A 15,649-nucleotide genomic window follows, 5' to 3' on the forward strand; every position below is an offset into this window, starting at 1 on the left:
GCACAACACATCTAAAGGGCTGAATGAGAATATGTACCTGTAAGTATATGGATGGCCGAGCGGCATAGGCAAGGTGCAGTAAATGGTATAAAATACTGTATAAACATGTGATATGAGTAATGTAAGATTAGTACACATTATTAAAGTGTCATTATTTAGAGTGCATTGTATAAAGTGACTTGTGATGTGGCCAGTGATTTGGTCTTCAATGTAGGTAGCAGCCTCTCTGAGTTAGTGATTGCTGTTTAACAGTCTGATGGCCTTGAGATAGAAGCTGTTTTCAGTCTCTCGGTCCCAGCTTTGATGCACCTGTACTGACCACGCCTTCTGGATGATAGCGGGGTGAACAGGCAGTGGCTCGGGTGGTTGATGTCCTTGTTGATCTTTTTGGCCTTCCTGTGACATTGGGTGCTGTAGTGTCATGGAGGGCAGGTAGTTTGCCACCGGTGATGCGTTGTGCAGACCGCACCACCCTCTGGAGAGCCTTGCAGTTGAGGGCGGTGCAGTTGCCTTACCAGGCTGTGACACAGCCCGATTGTGACACAGCTCTCGATTGTGCATCTGTAAAAGTTTGTCAGGGTTTTGGGTGACAATCCTAATTTCTTCAGCCTCCTGAGGTTGAAGAGGTGTTTTGCTCCTTCTTTATATATCAACTCATACACCCCAATTATTCACACATTTGTGGTGGCAAGAATTCTATATAATAATTTTAGCTGAAAGGCACGAAGTCTTGAATCTTGCATTATTTTATATATCAACTCATACCATGGAATCGGTACATCAAAAATCTCTTCCCAACTATTGCAATCTGTATACTTAAACTGGTATACTTTCCTATTTATGCTATTTTTTATTCCTCTGCAGTTTTGATCCTTTATATTGGGCAGGCAGACCAGTCCCTACCTCCTCCAGCTGCCACCCGCATCCTCCTTCTGGGCAATGCTGTAATCAATTTGGTTGTACTCTTGGATTGAGCAGACCTTTCCGTACAATTCCATGAAGGACATCTCTACCATTCCAATTTACAATATCATTTAAGAACAAAATACCCGTTTTCAAACATCTTTCCCATAAATTACAGATATTTTATCAACCAGCACATTTGAGTTCAGCAAAATATTTGTTGTATATTTGTTCTGTATCTTTTCATGGGACTGAAGTTGAAATTGTAGCCAGCTCTGCAATGCTTGTTTTGAAAAAGAGAAGATACTTTGGAAAAAGTATCATTTTCAATAAATCGAAATTGAGACATGACAATCTGCACAAGGCAAAAGGCAATTTTTAAACAATGGATGAGCTTTTCTTAGTAATCTACTTGACGACCATTTAGGGTTCAAATAAAACTTTGAATGAGTGACACTGTTTTAGAGAGAGGTTTAGTGCTTTTATATTTAATCATCTCAACCCACCCAATTCATATCATTATAATAGATAGCACGTTTTATTTTGTCTGGTTAGCGTCCGAGTAAAGCGAAATATTTTTTGCTCATATGATTTGAAAACGAATCATCAGAGCAGGCTGCGCCATAAGCATGTTGTTAAACTGAAATGACTAATGAGTTAATCAGGGTAATTTTTCATAAATAGACAGCCTCTCCATGGTTGCAGGATCATTGTCTATTTTTTACACGTTTTAATCACACTTGAAATTCATTTGTGGAGAGCCTTATTTATATATTTTTGTGATATGAATACCGAGTATGTTACTTCAGCCATCAGCCCATTTATAGGTAAAAACTGCAGGGTAAATGTAAAAGTTGTATTTTTTTAGGGACTCCATTACGTAAAGATTGTAACACATAATTACCGTCTTAATTTCTGGACTATTAAGCGCACCTGAAATATCGCCAACAAAAACCAAACCCAACCAAAACGACAAACCTAAACACACCCCACACCCACTGAATAAAAAAAATTAATGTATTTTTGTACATTAAATAAGCCGCATCATGTCTATAACCGCAAGGTGCCTACCGGTACATTGAAAACATAAAAACTTTACACAGCCTTTAAACGAAACAACGCTTGTAACAAAAATAAATAGGCTTTTTAACGAAACACGGCTTGCTAACAAAAATAAAGTAGGCTTTTATACGAAACATTCGGCTTGTAACAAATTTTAAAAAAAATGTGCAGTAAAACAGTAGTCCTGCCAAGAAAAGGTTACATTGGTCACATATCTTCCTCCTCCTTGTGCACTGAACCACTGAAGTCATTCTCCTTCGGGGTCGGAGTTGAATAGCCTCAGAATTGCTGCATCTGATGTGTGGATCGTTTTCATTGATCCTATCTCGTCACTCTTCATCCGTGAGGCCAAAATTTCGCGCTGAGCTCGATGCTCGCCCTCTTCCAACCGCAGCAGTCCAGTCCTTTCGAAAACCCATGATGATAGGGATTTTTTGACAATGCTCCACGCTGTCAAGACCCCTGGCATGAATGGAAGTTTGATGCGCGCTGGATTTACGTCACTCATGTGGACGGTGCTCATTTTTTGGCGGCATGAACTCTTGTGAAAGCAGGAAAAATCCATAAATGTAGCCCGCGTCAGTGTATAAAGCCCGCGAGGTTCAAGTGATGAGAAAAAAGTAGCGGCTTTATTAGTCCAGAAGACAATTTACGGTAGGTTTTTAGTCCAGAGGGTACCAGATAAAGGTAATCTAGATCTTTAATGAGAACTTGCAGGGATCTAGCTTGTGGACTTATTAAAAACTTGAGTCATCGGCATACAATGGATTCATACATGGATTTCTAATCCTCTTAATGTTGTTATTGGATCGGATTTTTAATAGCTAGCATTTTCGATGGCCATAACGATAGATATGGTGACAGCGGAGCACCCTTGTTTAACTCCCTCTTGAAATTCAAACTCTCTGAGAAGTAAGCCGGTATTTACTCTATTGTACAACCTGGGGTTTGCTTATTTACATTGAATTTTTTACCCATTTTATAAGAAGAATTACCCGAAATTTAAAAATCCTGGCATTTATAAATCAAATCCAAGTCTTTACTTTAATCAAATGCCTTTTCAAATCCGCCTATAAATAACATTCCGTGGCTTTCTTGATAGTGTTTCATGATGTTCTTATTATTTCTAGTAAGTTGTCGTATATTCCAATGTAATTAACCCATGTAAAAAAAAAACTGTCTGATCAAGGATGAACAAAACCTGATGAACCCTTTTAATTCTTGATTGCTATGGCATTTTTTCTAGTATTTTTGCATCACGGACATTGAAGTGTAAGGCATTTCCAGCGTTTTTTTAGATTAGACTGGGTCATTTAATATTTGCCATCTGGGTCTTGTGTTTTAATAATAGAGAATCAGACCTTCCTGCTGAGTACCTTACAAGACTACCATTGTCATTTTTGTTTTAAATAACTTTTTCTCCCCTTTCCCACCCCAATTTTTCGTGTATTCCAATCGCTATTTACGTATCTTGTCTCATACGCTACAACTCCCGTACGGGCTCGGAGAGACAAGTCGAGCCATGCGTCCTCGCAGAAGCCACAACCCACCAAGCACGCACCACTGCTTCTAAACACAGCGGCACCTCCAGCCGCAACCAATGTGTCGAGGAAACACCGTGTACCTGGCCCCCTTGGTTAGCGCGCATGCGCCCGCCCCGCCACAGAGTCGCTGGGAGCGCGATGAGACAAGGAATTATCCCTAACGGCCCAAAACCCATCCCCTAACCCGGACGACGCTAGCCAATTGTGCCGTCGCCACACGACCCTCCCGGTCGCGGACGGCTGCGACAGAGCATGGGCGCAAACCCAGAGACCTGGTGGCGCAGCTAGCACTGCGATGCAGTGCCGACAACCACTGCGCCCCCGGGAGCGCCCACATGACTACCATATTCTATAGGAGTAGTTAAAAAACAATCTAAACAATGGCGCTTGTAGTATATCAAAAAATACTTGATATGGCCTCTATCCTTGTACATTTGTTAATTTTCCATTTTTTATATATTAGTTGAAAATAATGTCCTTAACGCATAATCTTCATTCGAGTGGTAAAGGATGAGACATAAAAGAAACAGTCTGCCTAAATAATTAGCTTACCTCCTCCCTTTAAAATATATTGTGAGAAGTCATTCGAATGACTCCGTATTCAAGTAAACAAGTTTTCAGCAAATTCTTTTTGTTTTTGTTGCTTCCTGTATTGGAGATTTCAGGAAGAATTTTGTACATTTTTCCCCATATTCCATTCCAGTTTTGCTTTATTTGTGTAAAAGATTACATTAGGATCGTTCTTGGAATATGTTTCCTTAAGTTCTTTTTTTTCCCTCTAACTAATTTGTATCCTCTGTAAGTACCGTTCTTTTATTGCTATTACCCTGTTTAACTATTAGTTCATGGATTTCCCTTGTTAGTCTTGTCTCTTTAGCCAGAAACTGCTTTTTTATTATGATGAATATTGAATTGAAGTGACCCCTTGAAGGTACATTTAAAGGTATCCCAAACAATAAGGGGATTTGCTGAACCTATATATACTGGGAAAAAATTCAGTAAATATAGTTATTTTGTCTTATGTTAAAATATAAGTTTGTTCTCCCAGTTAAAATCTTACATTTCCCAATATCCCCGTCCACGTGGAAAAATCTGTAAGAGTTTGTGAAATGCCAATTCAGATTAATGATAACGATCTGCTTCTGTCTTCCTATTAAAACTTGTTAACCTTTGATGCAAGAGAGAAAGAGACCAAGAAAGTAGTCAAGACTCGACTAGCTTGATTAAGTCTGCCTCCATGTATATCTCACTAGGTCGGGGTTTTTAGTCTCCATATATCCCATATTTTTATGTCTTAATTATTTGTGATTTCCTTAAGGGCACGTGATGATAGTTTGTTAGGTGATTACCTTTACGGTCCATGAGGTACTTAATTTCTGCCGCACGGATCCCTTTTATGGGATTATTTCGGTAAACAATGCTGAATTACAGAGCGCCAAATTCAAAAAAATAATACTAAAAAATTTATAATCAATGGAATCACAAGTGAATATACTAAAAACACAGACTTTGGTTTTGTTAATCCACCTATCGTGGTCAGATTTTGAAAATAATGCTTTACAGCGAAAGCAATCCAAGCGTTGTGAAGTGTCACTGCTAGAACAGCTAGCCTTAAATTAGCTGGTCACGAAAGTCAGAAAAAGCAGTAAAATTAATCGCTTACCTTCTGATAATCTTTCGGTGGTTTTGCACTCACGAGACTTCCCAGTTACACAATAAATGTTATGTTTTCGATAAAGATTTAGTTTTAATAACCAAAAACGCCATATTGGTTTCTTGAGCGTTATGTTCAGAAAACCACAAGCTTCGTTCCGGTCCTGAAGGGGCAGACCGCAAATTCCAAAAAGTATCCGTAATGTTCGTAGAAAATGTCAAAGGTTTTTTTAATCAATCCTCAGTTGTTTTTTAACATACATAATCGATCATATTTCAACACCGGACGGTAAACTGTTCAATACTACAGAGAAAGAAAAATGTCGAGCGCACATCTCTCCTGCCGCAGGAACTAATCAAAGGACACCCTGTAACGCGTTTTGATAAATCTCGCTAATTTTTCAAATAAATGCTTGAGAAACTATGTTCTAAAGCCTGGTCCACAGCCTGGGAAGCCATTGGAAAAGGAATCTGGTTTGATATTTCCCCCCTTAAAAATGGAGGGGAAGGGGGTGCAAAGCAATGGAAACAGGGGATAAAAATAAAATAAAAATTGCAACTTTGGAGTTTCCTCAGGTTTTCGCCTGCAAAATCAGTTCTGTATACTCACAGATCAATATTTTGACAGTTTTGGAAACTTTGGAGTGTTTTTCTATCCTGGTCTGTCAAATTATTATGCAATATTTCTAATATCTGAGCCTGAGGACATAGTCTTTTAACCTTGGGAACGTTATTTTTTCCAAACTCTGCCCCTAGCTGAAAGATTCTGCGCCCTAGCTGAAAGAGTTAACACTGTTATAGTCTCCTACCCATAATATTTAGCATCATTTGTTGCCTGTAAGTTCAATAAATTGTTATAAATGTTTTCGAAGAAGTGTGGATCATCTCTGTTGTGGACCATTTAAATGAATGAGCCGTAATTCTCTTTTTCGTCGACTTTCATATTCCAAATGATCCACTTCCTGCCAGGAATCATTCGCTGACTATTTTGCACATTCAGATGACATTTTTTTAATTAATATCATCACACCCTTTGAGTTCCTTTGTCCATGACGGAAAATTATTTCCACACCACCCACATTCCTGTTTCACGCAACTTCATCTAAGGATGAAGAGTGAGTTTCCTGTAAACAGTATATGTTTATATTCTTTCTTTTAGCTGTGTAAAGACTGATCTTTCTTTTTTATAATCTGCGTAAACCGTTAGCAAGTTATACGGCTATACTTATATTCACCCCTTACCTAACTAGATACCTATCTCCAGTAAATTGACCTTAATTAGTGCTTGGTAAAGTTACTGCCATCAGAGTTATTATGAAGGTCAAAACTAGAGCTTTCAAAATGTCTGATATTTAGAATTCAGAAATAGGTTTCTAGAAAATTTGTTTTTATTCTCTTGCTAGTTTCCTGTGGAGCATTACCACAGATTTAGAAAATTGAGGACAAGATATTATGTGTTATGCAAATCTGAGTTAGGTTGATGTGATATAGTGAGTGTGTACGACTGTCTGGATATAAGAGTAAGACTATAATGTGTGATGTCACAATAAATAATAACCTACTGGCACAATTGCATGCTGAGTGTCTGTGTAACTGCTAGATGCGTAAAGCTTTGGATATTCATGATGATAATTGTAATCCATTATCGATCAACCATCATAGTCTGATTATAATTACCCTTAACCTCTCTGGGAATTAAGCGGAAAACGCTGCCGTCCCATCAGCTCTGTTAAATTAATGTAGAGCGGCCAGATTCAAAAAATTATAAAAATCAAACTTTATTAAATTAACATATAAGTACCAAATTAAAAGCGACACTCGTTTGTGAATCCAGCCAACATGTCAGATTTCAAAAAGGCTTTTCGTGTGGAAAGCATAAGATTGCTATTATCTGATGATAGCAAAATGTCAACAAGAGAGTGAGCCTATTTCAACATATGCCGGCGCTAACTCAAAACGCAATATAAAATATAAAAACTGCAAGTTACCTTTGACGAGATTCTTTTGTTTGCACTTCCAATATGTCCCATAAACATCACAAATGGTCCTTTTTGTTCGTTAGATTTCCATCCATATATATCCAAATTTCCATTTAAATTTGGTGCCGTTGCTACCAGAAAAAAACACGGTCCAATTTGCGCAAAGTCACACAGACAATATCCTAAAAAATTACCTCTAAACTTTGCCAAAACATATTTCAAAGTACTTTTGTAAATCAACTTAAGGTATTTTAACGTTAATAATCGATCAACATTTGAAGTCGGGTCAATCTGTTTTCAATACATTGAGATCAACAAAACTCACGGTACTTTTCAAGTCTTGCCGCAACAATCAAACCAAAACACAAGATGTCACTCTAACTTTTTGTTTGTGTTTTTTTCTTTGTCATTGTTCAAATGAATAACTTCAACCTATTATCCATACCACTAGCGACATCCAGGTGGAAGCAGTAGGAACTGCGCATATAGGTGTTACGAATTCTGGCCTGCCGCTATAATGCATTGAACACACATAGCTTAAAAAAAATAAGTTAGTCATTTATATTACATTTAAGTCATTTAGCAGACGCTCACTTATCCAGACGGACTTACAATTGGTTGCAATTCACCTGATGACATCCAGTGGAACAACGCCACTTTAACAATAGTGCATCTAAATCTTTTAAGGGGGGGGGCGGGGGGGGGGGTCAGGGGGGCAAGAAGGATTAACTTTCTATCCATTCCTAGGTATTTCCATTAAAGAGGTGGGGTTTCAGGTTGTCTCCGGAAGGTGGTGATTGACTCCGCTGTCCTGGCGTCGTGAGGGGAGTTTGTTCCACCATTGGGGGGCCAGAGCAGCCGGAACAGTTTTGACTGGGCTGGGTGGGAACTGTACTTCTCAGTGGTTGAGGAGGCGAGCAGGCCAAAGGTGGATGAACGGCAGTGCCCTTGTTTGGGTGTAGGGCCCTGATCAGAGCCCTGGAGGTACCTGAGGTGCCGTTCCCCTCACAGCTCCGTAGGCACGCACCATGGTCTTGTTAGCGGAATGCGAGCTTCAAAGAACTGGAAGCCAGTGGAGAGAGCGGAGGAGCGGGTGTGAGTGAGAGAATTGGCGGAAGGATTGAACACCAGACGGGCTGCGGCGTTTCTGGATGAGTTTGTAGGGTTTAATGGCACAGGCAGGGAGCCCAGCCAACAGCGAGTTGCAGTAATCCAAACGGAGATGTAACAAGTGCCTGGATAGACCTGCGCCGCTTCCTGTGTGAGGCTCAGGGGTCCGTACTCTGCGGATTTTGTAGAGCATTGACCCTACAGAGGAAAACGGATTAGGTAGTTGTTGGGGAATTGTTAGATTACTTGTTAGATATTACTGCACTGTCGGAACTAAAAGCACAAGCATTTCGCTACACTCGCATTAACATGTGCTAACCATGTGTATGTGACAAATAAAACTTGATTTGATTGTGTGTATGCCAGTGACACACAATCTCAATTTAATAAATTTTAAATTCAGGCTGTAGCACAACAAATGTGGAAAAAGTCAAGAGGTGTGAACATTTTCTGAAGGCACTGTATGTCTCTACATTTTTWAAATCATTAGTAAAGTCAGTCAGAAAGAGTCAGTTGTCATATATGACCAAGCAGAGGAACAATAGTAGACACATGAGAGAGAGCATGTACACATGCTAGGTGAAGGTGGGGACAAGAGAAAGAGACAAAGGGAGTGAGAGATACAGTGATAGGTTGATTGATGGAGGGATTCCCCCATGGTGTGTGACTACCTCTGCGCAGGACAAAACAGGTCAAAAGAATAAAGGAGAGAGGCTGTTGTAAGGATGAGAGAGCTGCAGTGAAGGAGAGGGGAAGAGAAGAAAAGAGAGATGAGTGCCTCTTCATGTTTGGTTATAATAAAACTACTGTAAAGCAATCTATCTACAGCATAGGAGATAGAGACAAACATTGAAAACTAGTATTTGTCTCAATGGTTACTTCTAGCCATACCTTTTGAAACCCGGTCATAATAGGCATACAGAAACCCAATGGATTCACATCAAATGTATCCATTACTCTATTAAAACATTAGGTACTTTCTTATTCTCATCAGAGTCTGAAGTGAGAGATAAGGCCCAGATTCAGTAAACATTTGCACCAGTGCAACGGATGCATGTTATTATATGAGAATAACATACATTTCCATTTCACCTTCAAATCGTGATTTCACATTTATGCTTTAGACCCTCCAGAAAAAATATCTGCTGCAAATGCTTGCACATGAAAAAATGCTTAGCTAGAACTAGCACTCTGTTGTCATTTTCTTGAAATACTAAATAGGCCTGGGTAGTTACCTCTTTCTTATATCGTAGCTGGTTGTAAATGGGCGGTTTTTGAGAGGTCTCAATCTTGACCTCTTGCGTTGASGTCCTATATGAGGGGTTACTGTAGGTCAGGTTGCTCACCCCGGGGTCAGCAAACTTGGATTTTTTGTGTCTGAGGATAGAAATATGGGAAAACACATTGTACACACAGTCCACTGGATAAAACTGTCCATGGGGTGGCAATCTAGGTTAGCTCCCACAACAGACAAATGTCACAKGTCTAATGTAGATACTCAACTAGTCTAAAGAAGGCCAGTTTTTTWGCTTCTTTAATCAGAACAAYAGTTTTCAGCTGTGCTAACATAATTGCAAAAGGGTTTTCTAATGATCAATTAGCCTTTTAAAATGATAAAGTTGGATTAGCTAACTTGTTGATAATGGGCCTCTGTACGCTTATGTAGATATTCYATTAAAAAAATCACAGTTTCCAGCTACACTAGTCATTTACAACATTAACAATGTCTACACTGTATTTCTGATGAATTTTATTAGATTTTAATGGACAGAAAATGTGCTTTTCTTAAAAAAAAACAAGGACATTTCTAAGTGATCCCAAACCTTTGAACGGTAATGTACATATTATTTTTATTACTAGCACTAACTTTGTTGATGACTTCTTAATTGAGGAACATTTGACTTAATATGACTAATGTGGTTGTCTCACCTAGCTACTTTAAGATGAATGTACTAACAATAAATTGCTCTAGATTAGAGCGTCTGATAAATTACTAAAATGTAAATGTCAAATTACAGAATTTTTGAGTATTTAGAGAGGACTTACCTGTAAATAATGAAGGCAGTGATGATTATCAGGATGGCCAGAATGGTCAACGCTCCTCCAATCACATAGCTGATATGAAGCCCCTCCCCTGTGAAAGAAGCGTTGCAGATGAACAAATAAAATTGTATTTGTCACATGCGCCGATACAACCAGTGTAGACCTTACAGTGAAATGCTTCCTTACAAGCCCTTAACCAACAATGCAATTTTAAGAAAATACCAACAAAAAAAGAGAAGAATACAAACAATTAAAGAGCAGCAGTAAATAACAAAAGTGGGGCTAAATACAAGGGGTACCAGTACAGAGTCAATGTGCGGTGGCACCGGTGTCAAGGTAATTGAGGATAATATGTACATGTAGGTAGAGTTATTAAAGTGACTATGCATAGATAATAACAGCAGCAGCATAGAATGTGGGGGGCAATGCAAATAGTCTGGGTAGCCATTTGATTAGCTGTTCAGGAGTCTTATGGYTTGGGGGTAGAAGCTGTTGAGAAGCCTCTTGGACCTAGACTTGGCGCTCCAGTACCGCTTGCCGTGCGGTAGCAGAGAGAACAGTCTATGACTAGGGTGGCTGGAGTCTTTGACAAGTTTTAGGGACTTCCTCTGACACCACCTGGTATAGAGTTCCTGGTTGGCAGGAAGCTTGGCCCCAGTGATGTACTGGGCCATACGCACTACCCTCTGTAGTGCCTTGCGGTCGGAGGCCGAGCAGTGGCCATACCAGGCAGTGATACAATTCGTCAGGACGCTCTCGATGGTGCAGCTTTAAAACCATTTGAGGATCTGAGGACCCATGCCAAATCTTTTCAGTCTCCTGAGGGGGAATAGGTTTTGTCATGCCCTCTTCGCGACTGTCTTGGTGTGTTTGGACCATGTTAGTTTGTTGGTGATGTGGACGCCATGGAACTTGAAGCTCTCAACCTGCTCCACTAGAGCCACGCCGATGGGAATGGGGACGTGCTTGGTCCTCCATTTCCTGTAGTCCACGATCATCTCCTTTGTCTTGATCACGTTCAGAGAGAGGCTGTTGTCGGTGATCAGGCCTACCACTGTTGTGTCATCAGAAAACTTAATGATGGTGTTGGAGTTGTGCCTGGCCGTGCAGTCATGAGTGAACAGGGAGTACAGGAGGGGACTGAGCACGCACCCCTGAGGGGCCACCATGGCAGATGTGTTGTTACTTACCCTTACCACTTGGGGGAGGCCCATCAKGAAGTCCAGGATCCAGTTGCAGAGGGAGGTGTCTCGTCCCAGGGTCCTTATCTTTGTGATGAGCTTTGAAGGCACTATGGTGTTGAACGCTGAGCTATAGTAAATKAATAGCATTCTCACATAGGTGTTCCTTTTGTCYAGGTGGGAAAGGGCAGTGTGGAGTGTAATAGAGATTGCATCATCTGTGGATCTGTTGGTGCAATATGCAAAWWGGAGTGGGTTTCTGGGATAATGGTATTGATGTGAACCATGAACAGCCTTTCAAAGCAATTTCATTGCTACAGACGTGAGTGCTATTGGTCGGTAGTMATTTAGGCAGATTACCTTAGTGTTCTCGTGTGCAGGGACTATKGTGGTCTGCTTAAAACATGTTGGTATTACAGACTCAGACAGGGAGAGGTTGAAAATGTCAGTGAAGACACTTSCCAGTTGGTTAAYGCCTGCTCGAAGCACACATTCTAGTAATCCTTGTGGCCCAGCGGCTTTGTGAATGTTGACCAGTTTAAAGGTCTTTTCTCACATTGGCCGCGGAGAGCGTGATCAAACAGTCATCCAGAACAGCTGATGCTCTCATGCATATTTCAGTGTTACTTGCCTCGAAGCGAGCATAGAAGTTATTTAGCTCGTCTTGTAGGCTTGTGTCACTGGGCAGCTCTCGGCTGTGCTTCCCTTTGTAGTCTGTAATAGTTTGCAAGCCCTGCCACATCTGACGAGCGTTGGAGCTGGTCTAGTATGGTTGTTCTTAGTCCTGTATTGATGCTTTGCCTGTTTGATGGTTCGTCGGAGGGCATAGCGGTATATCTTATAAGCTTCCGGGGTACAGTCCCTCTCCTTGAAAGCGGCAGCTCTACGCTTTAGCTCAGTGCGAATGCTGCCTGTAATCCATGGCTTCTGGTTGGGGTATGTATGTACTGTCACTGTGGGGACGAAGTCCTCAATGCACTTATTGATAAAGCCATTGACTGATGTGGTGTACTCCTCAATGGCATCGGAAGAATTCAAGAACATATTCCTGTCTGTGCTAGCAAAACARTTCTGTAGTTTAGCATCTACTTCATCTGACCACTTCTTTATTGACYGAGTCACTGGTGCTTCATGCTTTAATTTCTGCTTGTAAGCAGGAATCCGGAGGATAGAKTTATGGTCAGATTTGCCAAATGGAGRGCGAGGGAGAGCTTTGTACGCATCTCTGTTTGTGGAGTAAAGGTGGTCTAGAATTGTTTTTCCTCTGGTTGCACATTTAACATGTTGATAAAAATGAGGTAAAACTGATTTAAGTTTCCCTGCATTAAAGTCCCCGGCCACTAGGAGAGCCGCCTCTGTATGAGCATTTTCCTGTTTGCTTATGGCGGAATACAGCTCATTGAGTGTGGTTTTAGTGCCAGCCTCGGTCTGTGGTGGTATGTAGACATCTATGAAAAATACATATGAAAACTCTCTAGGTAGATAGTGTGGGCTAAAGCTTATGAGATACTCTACCTTAGGCGAGCAAAACCTTAAGACTTCCTTAGATATCGTGCACCAGCTATTGTTTACAAATATGCATAGGCCCCTGCCCTGTGTCTTACCAGAGGCTGCTGTTCTGTCCCGCCGATAGAGTGTATAACCCGCCAGTTGTATGTTCTTAATGTCGTCATTCAGCCACGACTCGGTGAAACATAAGATATTACAGTTTTTAATGTCCTGTTGGTAAGATATACGTGCTTTCAGTTTGTCCCATTTATTCTCCAGCGATTGAACGTTAGCTAGCAGGATGGAAGGCAAGGGCAGATTAGCCACTCGTCACGTGATCCTCACAAGGCACCCTGATCTCTTTCCGCGAAACCTCTGTTTCCTTTACCAGCAAATCACGGGGATCTGGGCCTGGTCGGGTGTCCGACTCAATGAAGAACTCTTCGTCCAATTTGAGGTGARTAATCCCAGTTCTGATGTCCAGAAGCTCTTTTCGGTCATAAGAGACGGTAGCAGCAACATTATGCACAAAACAAGTTATGAACAATGCGAAAATACAAACAAAATATCATGGTTGGTTAATAAGAGCCGATAAAAACGGCAGCCCTCCCCTCCGGCGCCATTWTCCTCCAACATCAACCAATGACTGGATTACACTGCTATGACATCTAAACAATTAGATATAGCCTATAAAATCAACACTGTACATTTGAAAGTGAATCATTTATTATGATGATAGTAATGATGATGCAAAGTGTGATGAAGATGCTACTGAGGGTAATAATCATGATAATGATGATGATGATGAAGCTGACTGATCTTTATCTTACCGTGAGGAGCCGTCACCACGTTGCTCTCTAAGCAGCCCTCCACACTCAGGCTCTTGTCTGTGCAGCTACAAAACGGGATGTAAAAAAACCTTTACCATCAAACTGAGCWTATACGTTCTCACAAACTGAAGATATAAAAGTAAAGCATAGTGATACAATGTATTTAGTCAAAATTCATATCAGACAGCACTCATTATGTACCAATAGGATCCCTTCAAGTCATGGCCAATGAGGTAAAATGTCAGGCCTGTAGTTGACATACTTAATCAGTGGGGGTCCTTGCTGAGGCGTGTCTGTGGAGGCTTTGGGGATCTTGTTAGGGGCTGGGGTGCTGGTGGTCTCTCTGTCTGGTGAGGTTGGCACATAACCTGAGACTAAACAGAGGAACAATGATTAGTGTTTTAAAGATACGTAAACAGATCACACACAAAACTGGAATGTTGCTTATCAAAATAAGTTGTTTCTCACACGCATGCAAGTACACACACACACAAACTCACTTGTGGAGCAGGGCCTGCTGTCTGGTTCATCAGGGCAGGCACAGACAAAGCTGTTTGTATTAGCGAAGCAGAGATGAGTACATCCTCCATTATTCACCCCACAGTGGTTAGTGCCTGCATGGAAAAGAAAAGGCTTACATTAACCTGTTAAGCTCGTGGCATTTTCACAACAGCACATATAAAATCAAATAACATTTTATTGGTCACACACACACTTAGCAGATGTTATTGTGGGTGTAGCGCAATGCTCGTGTTCCTAGCTCCAACAGTGCAGTAGTATCTAACAATACACAAATCTAAAAGTACAAGAATGGAACTAAGAAATATATAAATATTAGGACGAGCAATGCTGGAGTGGCATTGACTAAATACAGTAGAATATAATATAGTATATACATATGAGATGAGTAAAGCAGTATGTAAACATTATTAAAGTGACTCGTGCTCCATTATTAAAGTGGCCAGTGATTCCATGTCTATGTATATAGGGCAGCAGCCTCTAAGGCGAAGGGTTGAGTAACCGGGTGGTAGCCGGCTAGTGATGGCTATTTAACAGTCTGATGGCCTTGAGATTGCTGTTTTTCAGTCTCCTGGTCCCAGGTTTAATGCACCTGTACTGACCTCGCGTTCTGGATGATAACGGGTTGAACAGGCAGTGGCTCGGATTGTTGATGTCCTTGTTGGCCTTCCTTTGACATCGGGTGYTGTAGGTGTCCTGGAGGGCAGGCAGTGTGTTTCCTACCTTCACTACCTGGGGGCGGCCTRTCAGGAAGTCCAGGACCCAGTCGCACAGGGCAGGGTTCAGATCCCGGGCCCCGAGCTTAATGATGAGCTTGGAGGTTACTATGGTGTTGAAGGCTGAGCTATAGTCACTGAACAGCATTCTGATGTAGGTAATCGTCTTGTCCAGATGGGATAGGGCAGTGTGATGGCGATTGCCTAGTCTGTGGATCTATTGGGGCGGTAAGCAAATTGAAGTGGGTCTAGGATGTCAGGTAAGGTAGAGGTGAGGTGATCCTTAACTAGACTCTCAAAGCACTTCATGATGACAGAAGTGATTGCTATGGGGCGATAGTAATTTAGTTCAGTTACCTGTGCTTTCTTGGGTACAGGAACAATGGTAAACATCTAGAAGCAAGTGGGGAAAGCAGACTGGGAAAGGGAGAGATTGAATATGTCCGTAAATACTCCAGCCAGCTGGTCTGCGCACGCTCTGAGAACGCGGCTAGGGATGCCGTCTGGGCCGGCATGTCTTGCGAGGGTTAACACGCTTAAATGTCTTACTGAAGTTAGCCACGGAGAACGAGAGCCCACAGTCCTTGGGAGCGGCCTGCGTTGGTGGCACTGTGTTATCCT

At 41.3% G+C, this 15,649-nt stretch overlaps 1 protein-coding gene across 1 annotated transcript in view; it reads right to left on the reverse strand.

The window, feature by feature from the left end:
- LOC111973984 (low-density lipoprotein receptor-related protein 4-like) overlaps positions 1-15,649 on the reverse strand; it is a 255,830-nt gene that overhangs the window by 35,939 nt on the left and 204,242 nt on the right. The window contains 5 exon segments of the mRNA XM_024001464.2: positions 9,487-9,628; positions 10,298-10,385; positions 13,794-13,858; positions 14,056-14,167; positions 14,294-14,407. Coding sequence (XP_023857232.1) covers positions 9,487-9,628; positions 10,298-10,385; positions 13,794-13,858; positions 14,056-14,167; positions 14,294-14,407 — 521 coding nt within the window.

This window comes from Salvelinus sp. IW2-2015, linkage group LG15, assembly GCF_002910315.2.
Source record: "Salvelinus sp. IW2-2015 linkage group LG15, ASM291031v2, whole genome shotgun sequence".
Taxonomy (NCBI): domain Eukaryota; kingdom Metazoa; phylum Chordata; class Actinopteri; order Salmoniformes; family Salmonidae; genus Salvelinus; species Salvelinus sp. IW2-2015.